At 45.2% G+C, this 13,419-nt stretch overlaps 1 protein-coding gene across 1 annotated transcript in view; it reads right to left on the bottom strand.

Moving 5' to 3' along the window:
* Positions 1-11,331, bottom strand: part of KCTD1 (potassium channel tetramerization domain containing 1) — a 212,169-nt gene extending 200,838 nt beyond the window's left edge. Inside the window, exon 1 of the mRNA XM_024984411.1 lies at positions 11,036-11,331. Coding sequence (XP_024840179.1) covers positions 11,036-11,044 — 9 coding nt within the window. The 5' untranslated portion in view covers positions 11,045-11,331. The remainder of the gene's footprint in view (positions 1-11,035) is intronic.
* Between the last annotated feature and the right edge of the window lie 2,088 nt (positions 11,332-13,419).

The following is a 13,419-nucleotide window of genomic DNA, read 5'->3' as shown; positions in this document are numbered from 1 at the left end:
TTAACTGTACAATGAAAAAAAAAAAACTTTGATTATAAAAGGAATTTGGGGTATTTATTCAAAAGAAAAATTTGCAAAGTCTAAAAGTGCATCTGACTCAATTTTTTAAGTGAGAAAAAGAAACAAAGACGACCCCTTGAACAATTATGCAGACTTGAATGACTTTTTAAGAATGCTTTAGCTAGAAATATTCTTATATCTGATGCATGTAGACATAAAGACAAATCAAAAATGAAAGGATAAATTGTGCAAAGATTTACATGAGCACAAAGGGTTATTTGGAAGAAAAAAAGTGATAAGAAATGTCCCTGATTTCTTAAGGTGGAAGTTTGTAGAACTCCTACTCTATCTCTCACTCACTCAGCCCTGGTTCATTGCCTTGGACTGCAAGATCAAACCAGTCAACCCTAAAGGAAATCAATCCTGAATATTCATTGGAAGGACTGATGCTGAAGCTCTAATACTTTGCCCATCTGATGCGAAAAGCTAACTCATTAGAAAAGACCCTGATACCAGGGAAGACAGAAGGCAGAAGAAGTGGATGACAGAGAATGAGATGGTTGGATACTCAATGGACATGAATTTGAGCAAACTCTGGGAGGTGGCGAAGGGCAGGGAAACCTGGCATGCTACAATGCGTGGGGTTGCAGAGTCAGACATGTCTTACCAAACGAACAACAACAAATACATCACTGGTGGGGTCCTTGTGACTTCAATGATCATGAACTCTGTGACTGTGTTTATGGATGATCGCCCCTGGAGGCAGGTCTAGAACCTGTAATTCTTCTTCTTTTTTTAAATATGTATTTATTTGGCTGTGTCCAGTCTTAGTTGCTGCATTCGGGATCTTCACTGCTTCATGCAGGATCTTCCATTGCAGCAGCATGGGCTTAGCTGCTCCGAGGTGTGTGGGATCTTAGTTCTCTGGCCAGGGATCTAACCCACCTCCCTTGCACTGCAAGGTGGATTCGTAACCACTGGACCACCAGGGAAGTCCCCTGGCAGTTCTTATATAGCTGATTTGACTTGTGCAAACTTAGAATGGCCCACTTTTCAGATACTTTGGATTTGTGAAACACAGTTCGTATTACAGGTGATTTTCTTTCACTGTTGTGAGTTCTTGGAACTCACTGGCAAAAGAGCTGTGCTAAGAGCTGGCCCTCATGGATGAGAGGAAGGCGATGGTCATTTAGCAAAGCACCTGGATCTTCCTGTACGTGCGTGTGTGTGCTCTTGCTCAGTCGTGTCAAACTCTTTGAGGCTCCCTGGGCTGTAGCCCACCAGGCTCCTCTGTCCATGGGATTTTCCAGGCAAGAATACTGGAGCAAATTGTCATTTCCTACTCCAGGGGATCTACCTACTCCCTCATAAAATAATGAGCCACGTCTTTCATGAGTGGGACCAACTGCAATCTCCGCTGGCCACCCACCATTTCTGAAAATGGTTCCGAGGCTATAAAATATCCAAGGATCCTGATGGAAAATTTAAAGGATAAGGCATTTAACATTTTGCCACCTGCCTAATCTTATACAATAAGAACATAACCCCATATATTTTCATTGTTAATTTCTCTTATCTCTAAACCATTGTGGCAGTTATAATGGGACTTACCATTTAGTGCTTTAATATAGTACAGTCTCTCCATTAATTTGTCTTCCTGTGTCTTACAGAGTGGGGCACACTTTTCCTTCATTTGTTAAGATAAAGAAAGTAACAGAACAGCATCCAGCTTCTAGGGTGGCTGAGAGGAGTTAATATACATGAAGTTCCTAGCACAAGGCAAGTGCTTAATAATTATTAAGAGACAGTGCCGGGGAGCTAAGAGCATAGACCCTGAAGCCTGAATGCCTCATTCAAATTCTAGCTCTTCCACTCACCGATATGTGACCCTGGGCAAGTTAATCTCTCTGTGCCTTGATTTTCTCATCTCAAAAATGGGGATACTGAAAGTATCCCTTCTTGAATGATGGATGAGGATCCAATGGGATAATACATTGCAAAGTCCTTGGAAAGAAGCCTACCACATAGAAGCACTGTACTATTGCTACATATTTAATTCTGACAATCCTCTGAAGTGGTTGTCAGCATCCTTATTTGTACACATAATAAAGCCAAGGTTTAGGGTCACCCAGCTAACGGTGGGTCCACAGTTTTAAGTGACTTTGAGACCAAACCTCATTTCACGACCCTACATAAGAGGGTTACAGGTGGGGTTTGACTTGCCTACAACACTTCCATTCCCTGGAGGCACAAGCCTACCTAAAATAGATTACCATCTTTACTAGTATTCCAGATTACTAACAGGCATCCCAGACGCTCTCAACCCACAGCATGTGGTAGCATCAGAGATGCTGGAGGTTGACAGCACTTTCTTCTGTTGTTTTGCTTTAAGCAAACAAAACAGACTCCCTACTTATGTCTGGGAGTGAGTGGATTCTAACAGTCCACGGTACCTGCTTGCTCCCCCTTGCCTGGCCCACAGCACAGGGGGAAATGGGAGACTCCGAGGTACGAAATTCTTCCAGCTCCCTCTTGAGCCTCAGTTATTCCTGCAAAGGAGTCAAGGGAGGTTTTCAGAGTTGGTTCAGACCTTCTTTTCCACTGAGGGTGGGGCAATGGTGAGAAATTAGGAGAACGACCAGAGGCTATTCCGAGAAATGGTTTGTAAATGCGTAGCAATGCCATCTGCTGGATGGAATGGGTATCGGACCAGTTCTGATGTTTCTTTGCTGCGTAATAAACAAAGTCACTGATACCTTTTGTGGGTTCAGAACGTAGTGGTTTCATTATTTCATAGCATCATTCCTAAATGTCTGCATATTGTGGAAATCTCATGACAACTGCACATAGAAGACCTTCACATGAATCATTAAAAGATAAATTATGGCATCTTTAAGGCAACATCCTATTTAGCATGAATACTTCTCCAGGTCAAATTTGATCTGTTCCCAAATGGTTGATCCAATTAGTTAGGAAAAGCCCATAACTCTCAGGCAAGGACATCTGGCAGAACTTGGACCCTCTTGTCAGGGGCAAAAAGTAGGTACAGGGAAGTGAAGTCACAGCTGGCTTTATTCTTGTATTCTCTGAAATTCTGTGTTCATGTACCCAACAATTATTTATTGAGCACTTACCCTGTGTGGCAGGCACTGTATCAGGAATTGAGGAAGCAAAGACAAATAAACATAGTTCCTGATATTAACAATAATGATATAGATAATTTCTGAGTGCTTACTATGTGCCAGGCACGTGCATCCCATAAAATCACATTCAACCCTCAGAACAACCTTAGAATCTATTATTACCTCACTTGTAACCATCTCATATTATTGTCTCATTGATAGTGACTATTGATGTCTCAGTTACAGTTCAAGAAACTGAAACTTGGAGAGATTTAATTAGTTTACTCAAGACAACGGAGTTGGGAAGAGTTTGAGTGGAATTTGAATATTGGAGCACCGTCCATGGGGTCGCAGAGAGTCGGACACGACTGAAGCAACTAAGCACGCAAGCATGTAGGTAGAGACAAATGTTGATAACATGGACCAGTTTGGATCTTTAGTTTCACACACATTTTCTGTTCTATTAGCTACAGATTTCCAGCAAAGTGAAAGTGCTACAAAGCAGTAAGTGATGATAGCAATAGATGCTTTGGGAAGATTTATCAGGAAGAATATCCCTTCCTCTAGCAAGCATTTGAAATCTATCTAGTTAACATTCTTTTCAATTCATAACTCTTCTTCTTAATAGCAGCCTTGGTCTTGGCAGCAAGAAGGGCATTGTTGTCACTTCTCATTGGATGGAAAACAAATCTGTATTTTGGTCAGCATGACAGAGGATGTGAGAGTGCTGGATTTGCTCTGCGTGAGCTAGGGAGCAATTCAGGTGTCTGACAGTACCAATCTCAAACTGCTTTTTATTTTTTCCTCTCTTGGTGTAAGAGGAGGGGTGCTGTTGGGGAGATGAGACCAGGGTGAATGCTGATGAATAGAAGCTGATGGCAGAAAAGAAAGCGCCTGTGACAGTACTCAGATGCCATTTACTGGACAGAAAGAACCAGGAGTCTAAGAGGGGCCAGAAAAGTGCCTAATGGCGGGGTAGAGGTTTGTAGTCGGCTTGCTGGACTAGAATCTCTGCTCTTTGCCACCAGCCTAGACTTTGACCGGGCTTCCCAGGGGGCGCAGGTAAAGAACCCTCCTGCTAATGCAGAGGACAAGAGACCTGGGTTCAATCCCTGGGTTGGGAAGATCCCCTGGAGGAGGGCATGGCAACCCACTCCAGTATTCTTGCCTGGAGAATCACACGGACAGAAGAGTCTGGCGGGCTGCAGCCCATAGGATTGCAAAGAGTCAGACACCACTGAGGCAACTTAGCACACACAGACTTTGACCTCAGGCAAGCCAAGTCACGTGGTCTTCCAAATCCTTAATTCTTTCACCTGTGAGATGCAGTTGCCCCACAGTGTTGTTTTAGGGGTTCAGTGAGGTGGTCCAAACTGGCCTTTGCTACTTGCAGTAAGGGGCCAGAATCTGGGGGACCAAGGTGGGAGGGTCCTTCAGGAAAAACTGCCTATTAGGGTTGCTTGAGGCTATTTATTGCATATCAGTTTGCCATACCTACCCACTTTTTTAAAAAGAATGAATGAACCTGAATGCATTGTTCTATGCAGTATCTTTTTTTACATATTTATTTACTTATTTGGCTGCACCAAGGGGTCTTAGTTGTGGCACGTGGGATCTTTTCCTTGCAGAAAGGAAACTCTTAGTTGAGGCATATGGGATTCTGTTCCCCAACAAAGGATCGAACATGGGTCCCCTGCATTGGGAGTGTGAAGTCTTAGCCACTGAACCACCAGGGAAATCCCACCGTACATACTCATTTTTCCTCTCAACAATTCTATACGGCAGGTTGGCGAGATATTAATCATTCCTGTGTACACAGAAGAAATGGATCCCCAGGTGACTTGGCTAAAATGACAATGTGTTTCCAACCAGAGCCTACCCTCCAAGCCACCCACACGATAGAGAACTACCAAGAAAAGTATCTTGTAGAACTGCAGATGTATCTGGAGCCCCAATGAACAGAGTGATCATTCAAATTGTTTCCTGGAAATACTAAGTACCAAATCTCTTGGAAGGAGCTTCTACCTGGACTTGTCTAAAAGGAGGACAGCCAGAAAGGGGAAAAGTGATTATAAAATATTCATGGCAGGTTTTTTTTTTCCTGAAATTTTTCTAATAAGTTTTGATGTTGAAAGAAAAACTGAATGCCTCATTTTAGATTATTTTAAAATTAATTGTTCATCAACTGATCCTCTTTTAGTGTTGAATAACCACCCAAAGACCACTTCCCTATTGTTATGCATGCAAGTGGTGGGCTGCGGTCCATGGGGTTGCAAAGAGTCTGACACGACTGAAGTGACTTAGCACAAGCACACAAACACACAGGTCCGTCCCAAACTCCTTAACTATCTCTTCCCCTATCCTTCGCTTGTGAAGCCAGATGTGAGGGAGTTTTAGAGAAATAAGAACACATGGAAAGGATGGATAGGATATTAGAAATACCAAAAACAGTGTTCACTTAAGAAAAGCATGAAAATGTTGCATTGAAACAAGATTAGCCAAGGATCAGTACAGAAAGTCAGACTTTCTGTACGGGAAAGTCAAACATACTAGAATCTTAACTAATTGGGAGAAAGCAGAGCAGAGCAAATTCAAATCAGACTAAACAAATTTTACCCTGTTAATAAGGTCCTTAAAAGTTTTTTTCAATGAGTGATTCACAAGAATTGTGCCAGTTATTTGTATGTAAATGGGCTTTCAGAAGGCATGATTGAGCAGCTCATTTTTATAGTCATTTAATTCAAGTTCATAATATTTTTAAGCACAATTAATTTGTACTATAAGGCACAGACTTGATTTTTGTTTCAGAAGGTTAAACAAAGGCCTATTCAAATGACTAATTCCAACTTGGAGTTGGAGGAAAGAAACTTCGAGGTGCAGTTTATAAAGGAAAAGACATCTTGGATAAAAGACAAGAGCAGAGCAATCAGTGCCCGGCACACTAGGTACTCCATGAGATTGGGGAACAAATTCCTGCGTGAATTCACTTACACAGGATGTGAATGAGGCTTGTCATTGCTCCTCATTCTGGCTACTACAAATGAAGTGAAAAGCACAAAATCTACAGTCTTCAGAATCCCAGTGTCCACTTAGTGTCCGAAACCTAGGAGTCCACTTGATATCCCTTTCTGTCCTTGATTACCCATCACCAATCCTTTACTACATTCTGTCAGTTTCACCTTGTGACTAGATCTTTCATCCTTCTGTTTCCCCTCCCACTGCCCTAACCCCAGCTGCATCTTCTCCTGCTTGGATGACTTTAATAGCCTTCCAAGGGCTCTACTTCATCTACTCTGGGCTCCTCTATTCACTGCCCACAGTGACATCAGAATTATCCTTGGAAAACATGAACCTGATTATGTTACTGCTGCCCTCCTCCCAATCCTCCTACCAAGCCCCTTCACTCTGCTCTTAGAGTTAGGACTAGAGGCCTGTCCCCGCAACCTGCTCTCTCATCATTGCCTCCTCCCTCTCTCAGCTCCAGCTCGTGCATCCTTGAGTTCCTCTCCCTTGGCCATGCTTTTCCCTGCTTGGCAAATGCCATTCCCTTTTCCCTTTGCCTGGAACTGATTTCCTGTTCTCACTCTGCTTCTCCTGCCTCTTCATTACTTGCTTGCTGCTAAGTCGCTTCAGTCGTGTCCGACTCTGTGCGACCCCATAGACGGCAGCCCACCAGGCTCCGCCATCCCTGGGATTCTCCAGGCAAGAACACTGGAGTGGGTTGCCATTTCCTTCTCCAATGCATGAAAGTGGAAAGTGAAAGGGAAGTAGCTCAGTCGTGTCCGACTCTTAGCGACCCCATGGACTGCAGCCTACCAGGCTCCTCCGTCCATGGGATTTTCCAGGCAAGAGTACTGGAGTGGGGTGCCACTGCCTTCTCCCATTACTTGCTTAGATCTCAGTTTGTAACACTTCCTACAACACCCAGTCTTGGCCACTTTGCCCTTTTGGTTAGTTTCTTTCCCTTCAAAAGCACTATTCTCTGTCCATTGTTCAACTGTTTGATTAACGTCTGTCTACCTGAAACACAAATTCCAGGGGACTGGGGACTCTGCGTAATTTTTTTCACCATCATGTCTCTGGCATCTAGCACAGGGTCTTGTGTACAGAAGCCACAAATAAATATTTGTTCAATGAATGAACTTAATGAATGAATCCTGGCTTGTTGTTCTTAAAGGATAATCTCTGTTTCATTCTCTGCAGTGAATGATCTCAAACGAAAATCACCAAGTAAAATGCAATTAACATTTAGTATGTTTTTAAGAAAAACCAGAGTAGTATTACAGTGCCTAGGAAAATTGAAGTATTTCACACTTCTGTAATAATTTTTTTAAAACATTTTTTCTCATTTCTGCATGAGCTATTAAAATAAGCATATATGCTTGCATCCAAAAATTTCCTTTTTTTCCCCCAAGATGGTTTATCCTAAAGATAAAGAAAATAAAAGTTTCACTTGTTTGGGAAATTATAAATTGCACTTCCAAAGAAAGTTCAGAAATGCAGCTTCAGATTCAACTAAATAAAAGCTTTGGTGAACTGACGATTCACAAACATCCTTTGAATGACTCAAAAGCAATGTAAATGGAAAATAGAAGAAAACATCACATTTCAGGATTAGAAAATAATCATTCTGATTTTAGAAATAGCAAGACAAGAAAGCATTTATGCAATCAACTTTAGTGCTGAACTTAGCCATAAATGAAAGTTTAATTTTCAGAAAGTTCTCTGATATGATACATCTTTCACTAATTACTTTTACATTTTAAAAAACCAAATCGCTCTGGATAAATAATTGTCTGCCAAAAGGTCCATAATGCTATTCAACAAAGTGAATAATCTGTTTTCATCATCATGTAGTGGAAATCTTTTATAGTTTCTTTCTTGGTAGTTAGGTAGTATAATTTATACAATAATTACTGAATATTCTCCAAAATAAATACCTCACATTAGAGTAATATAAATGGCCAATAAATCACTATTACTAAGTAAGTCTGAACCAAGCTGTCATTTCCCACTCCAGGATGCACGCCCTGGCAAAGAATTAGAAACACGAAAATCTTACAGCTAGAAGAGAGACCTCTAGTGTGTGTTGGAGAACTTTATATTGGGCTTTGGGCATAATTAATACAGCAAAATCACTGCAGTCATTTTGAATACTGTGGTGGGAGATTTTTTTGCCAACTCTCATTCATGCCCGATTCATTTCAAAATTTCTTCCCAGCCAATGTGACACTTTTGTCTAATGAGTGGCTTTCTTTTCATAAACACATTTCCTAAACCTGTGAAGTTTTCTCTAGGATGCAAAGTTTTAAAATTCAATGATCACCTTTGCAACCTAATTAGTAAACACGAAACCTACTGTCATTGAAACAATTGCTAACAATTCTTTCCAATGAGCAGCAGCAGGACTCCCGAGCCAAATTGTTGTAGTCAGTGGGCAGTCTTCTGAACACCAGCCCCTCGTGGTAAGCCAACTGCCACACAAATATAAACACGAGGAAGAGATCGGCACATTGCCCATTATCCAGGAGACAAATAGACCCACTTCTATTTCAAATTCACCAAGTACATTGGAGATTGGTTTCCACGAATTCCCATCTAGGCAGGTAAATTCCTTGATGTAAAAGCGGATTTAACACAGCATTGGATGGCATCAGCCTCAGCCTTTCGAACTTTTATTCCCCCCTTTTCCACATTAAAAACACATTTCTGAGACACACAGAAAATGTTTCTCTAAAACACACACATACACACAAAACAGGAGGTCTCTTAAGGAGTCTACTGCAGAGAAGGTAAAAGCATTTTGCTCATTTTTAATTTGCTAAAACAATCCAAGCATGCTTGGTACCCAGAGGGTATTCTCAAATAAACTTGTATCTCTAGCTGCCAGCTTCGTTGATTGAAAACAGAAGGCAAACGTTTCTTAAAGAATGAGTATGTTTAACTGTTACGTCTCTCCCAGCTCCACCACGGGGACACACACACACACGGGAAGACACACACACACACATATCCATCAAGGATTTGCTTGAAAGCAGCCAGTTCTACGATCACAGAGGTAACGCAGCATTTGTACCAAATTACTTCTGCTCACTGCGGTGCACCTCTTAGCGAGGAAGCCGGTGGCGCGGGGACACCGGGCCGTTCCCGCGTGCCTCTCTCCACGCACAAAGCCGACATCCAACTTTGGTAACTTAGTCGGCTCCCGCCCAGCCGGCCCCCGCAGCACCGTCACGTTGAAAACATGTTGATACCAGGAACTCAATTTCCAAGGCGGTGCAAGCGTTCGAAAGCACAAAGGCAGACACACTGTCGACCCGCGCGCTAGCTAGCAAGTTGCGATACTCCGGGGCGGCGGCGCGGAGCCTGCGTCCAGGTAAGGGATTCCTGCATCGCGGCTCCCGTCTCCCCTTCCTGGATGTTCTGCGAGTCCGACCTCACTTTTCACGCGAATTCACCAGGATGCGCCCCCCAACCCTGGCTCTTTTTTTTTTTTTTTCTCTCCAGGAGGCGCGGACTCTTATTTTCCAGCCCAGTCCCTCTGGGGGGCGGGAGAGGAAGCACACATCGTATTTCCATAAAGAGGGGCGGCGGAGGAGAAGTGGAAAGAGGTCAAAAAGGAGCCAAACTGCATCTCTCCCCCACCCCCCAACTCGGCGCCCCCAGCGCCGGTTCAGACGGCGGAGGTCGGGAAACCCTGTCCCTTTAAGGGAGCCCGGCCACCAGCAGGGGAGGGAAGGATGCGGGGCTCCGGCCGCAGGCACCGCGGGTCGAGGCGGGCGCCGCAGAGCCCCAGCCATTACCTGCCGCGCTCCCGTCCTTCCCCAACCCGGTGCCCCCTCCCCGGTCCCCGCCTCCTAGGGAGACTGCTAATCCAGAGCACGTGCCGTGCCCTTTATCAGGGGAGGCGGTGGGGAGGAAGAGGAATGAGAGCTTTTTAAAAATAAATGAAACATTTGCATCCATAGCGCCGGGTGGGGGGTGGGTGGGAGGCTGCAAAAGGGAGGGGGTGATGGTGGGAGGGGGCTTTAAAGGCACCCTGGTGGGCGGAGGCGGCGGATCCGGATCAGCCCGGCCCGAGACAGACGGCGGACAGCGCTGGGCACCGGGCGCTGCTCACAAAGGGGAGCGGGGCGGTCCGGCCCGGGCACCGGGGTGGGGAAGGAAAAAACCGCCCCGGGGCCCTCTCCGCTCGGCCGCCACAATGGCGTCTTTCGCGGGGCGTCCCGCCGAGGCTGCTGCGGGCAGAGGGGGCGGCGGTGCTTCCCCCACCCCGAGGCGGGAGCCGAGCCCCGGGCGCCGTCGCGCCCCGCGGCGCCGTTCTCTCGGCCGAGGGCGCTTCTGCCGGCGGCGGCGGGTAGGGGGCCCGCGGCGCTGGGAGGCTCTCGGTGGGGCCGGTTCGCGGAGCTCGGCGCCCGGGAAGAAAGAGACGCGCGCGGTTCGCCGGGGAGGGCGGGGGACGGAGGGCGGGGGCAGCGCGGCGGCCCCCTGGCCGCCGGGGAGGCTGGCGCGCGAGCGGCCGGCGGGCGGGCTAGCAGGCGGGCGGCGCTGGCACCGGCTCCGAGAGCCGCGGCCGCTCCGCTCCGAGAGCCGGAACCGGGCCCCCAGATCCGGAAGCCCGGCCCTGGCGCGCCGGCCCCCGGCCGCCCCGGCCCCCGCGGCCGCGTCCGCTCCGCCCCGCTCCCTCTCGGGGAGGCACGCCGAGGAGCGGTGGTAGCAGCCCCGGAGGAGGGGGCGGCCGCTGCCCCGCAGCCGGTCCGAGCGGCTCCCGAGCCGCCGCGGCGGGCTGTGTGTGTGCGAGTGTGCCGCGCTCTCGCCCCATGCCTGGCACATGCGTAAAAGCGAGTTGCGCCCAAAGTCCCAGCCATACCCTCCTTAGCAAATAATAACAAACCCAAACCGTCAGATCTTACCTGAAACATTGAAGCACAAAGTCTCTCTCCAAGTCCCCTTTTCCTTTTCCTCTCCCCCCTTTTCCGATTTCTCTCCCAGCGATCTGCTCGGCTCGCCACACCAGAGAGAAATGCAATAGCTTGGCTAAGGTAGACAGAACAAAATACAGAGAAGAGTTGCTCCAGGGCTTTGAAACCCCTCAAGGCAAGGATCAGGATACAATTAGCTCATGCCTCTACCTCCAGTCTAAATCAATCTCCAAAATAAAACTTAAATCAAATTAACTGATCACAGGGCAGACAATTGATCTCCTTCAAAAAATAAAGCTCTACATAGACGTATAGAAAAATATACATATAGGGAAATTTTTTTTCCAGATTTTTTTTTTTTTTTTGGTGGAAAAACAGTCTTATTCCAGCCTCCAACTTGCTTTTTACCCTCCTCTTGCACAGAAAAGCTGATTTTAATCGTTGTGATTAGTTTTGATGTAACGTTTCCGCGGGCGATTTCTGCAAATGGATGGAGTGTTTCTTTGCCAAAAGAGGGAAAAGCAGCAGATGATGATAATTATAAGGATTGTTGGTTGTTTCTTTTTATTTGTGTTTAGGGCTCTCTCTTCACTTTCTCAAGTTGACCTGACACTGCTGTTACACTAAGGTCGCGCAACTTGTTGATGAAGATCACCGCCCTGTCTGATCAAAGGATAGGTGATAATTTGGCAATCGAGCAGCGCATTTTTAGTTCCTTTGGCGACAAAACGTCCCAAATGACGTGGATAAAAATAAGCACATGCAGTGTGCTTTGCCCCAATCAAGTCTGAATCAGCGCCTGGGGGTGATACACAAACTCATTTCAAATGTTCAACCATGCAGAATTGCAAAAAGATTGAAGGAGTTACACCGCATTTTTTTTTTTAAATAGCAAAATTAAAAGAAAACAAAACCTACATTAGGTGTAGCCAGGGACCTACCATTAAGGTTTATTTGATCAACCTTGTAAACATACCTCCCCTGCTCCCTTCTCTTTCCTTCCCTCCACCTGGTCTCTTTTATAGGGGGGTTTGTATAATTCCATTATTTGCTCACCAGAGCTAAAGAGACTCTAACATAAACACATTTCCCCAGATTGCTACTCTGATTCTGACCTCCCCCACTCCCCATCACTTCTCCTTCCTCTCTGAGTCTTTGTTCAAAGAGACTGTGCTCAAGCCCTTCCTTACCTTAATTCTTTTTAGTTAGCATGGGATATTTGGTTGTAACTCGAGGATCACCTCCCATTAGTGTTAGAGCCATGCAGGATACTTTTTGAAATGGTTTTTTTTTTTTTTTTTTTTTTTGAGCACTTCACAGTTCATTAATTCAAAGACTTTGCTGACATTTCTTATGAAAAAGACCAGGCTGTAAGGCCAAGGATACTAAAAAAAGAAAGGGGGGGGGGGAGCACTAAATAGAACCAGACATGTCGTGAATACCTGCAATTGGCAGCATTTCACCGGAAGTATTTTTTCACCATCATTTTACTTAGAAGGTAAGCAACCCCCTCCCAAAATACCAGCAAAAAAGGGAAGGTCCAAGCCTCAAAATATATATATAGTTGATTATATCGGTTCTACTGTGACATGAGATGAATGTCATCATGAGAATCAGAGATGTTGGTCGATTTTTTAAAAAACATAAATTCCTATAACATAGAAATCTGGTTTGAGAATATCAGTACCCTATAAAAAGAAAACAGTAGCTTCCAAAACAACTCAAAACAAAATTGTTGTTCTGTGCATGTTCTGTTTCAATCTCCCCCTAAACACACAGACACACACACACACAAGGTATGATATAGTCTCTGATCTACTATAAAAAAATTTTACTGTCTACAAAACCCCAAATACAATTGAGTAAAAACTTTGTTCTGGTCCCCGTGTGTGTGTGTGTGTGTGTGTGTGTGTGTGTGTGCTGAGTCACTTCAGTTGTATCTGACTTTGCAACCCCATGGACTGTAGCTTGCCAGGCTCTTCTGCCCATGAGGATTCTCCAGCCAAGAATACTGGAGTGGGTTGCCATTTCCTTCTCCAGGGGATCTTCCCTACTCAGAGATTGATCCTGCATCTCTTACATCCCCTGCATTGGCAGATGGTTTCTTTACCAGTAGCGCCACCTGGGAAGCCCCATTCTTGCCCCCAAATGGCACTAAATGTTAATATAGGAGAACATGAGCAGAAAAGACACCATGGAAGAACCAGCCTCAATTCATTGAAATGACTTAATACATTAAAGGTATGGCCTTAAAGTGACTTCATCCAAGTCTGGAGAACTGTGTATCATCATCATGGAATGTGAGAGCCAGGAAGACCATTTGTGGTAGAGCATCTCGTTCTTCCCATTATTTTCCAGATGAAGCGAAAGCTGCT

Source organism: Bos taurus, chromosome 24 (genome assembly GCF_002263795.3).
Source record: "Bos taurus isolate L1 Dominette 01449 registration number 42190680 breed Hereford chromosome 24, ARS-UCD2.0, whole genome shotgun sequence".
In the NCBI taxonomy this organism is placed as follows: Eukaryota; Metazoa; Chordata; class Mammalia; order Artiodactyla; family Bovidae; genus Bos; species Bos taurus.
The sequence above is the reverse complement of the archived record's forward strand: the minus strand, read 5'-3'. Positions and strand labels throughout refer to the sequence as shown.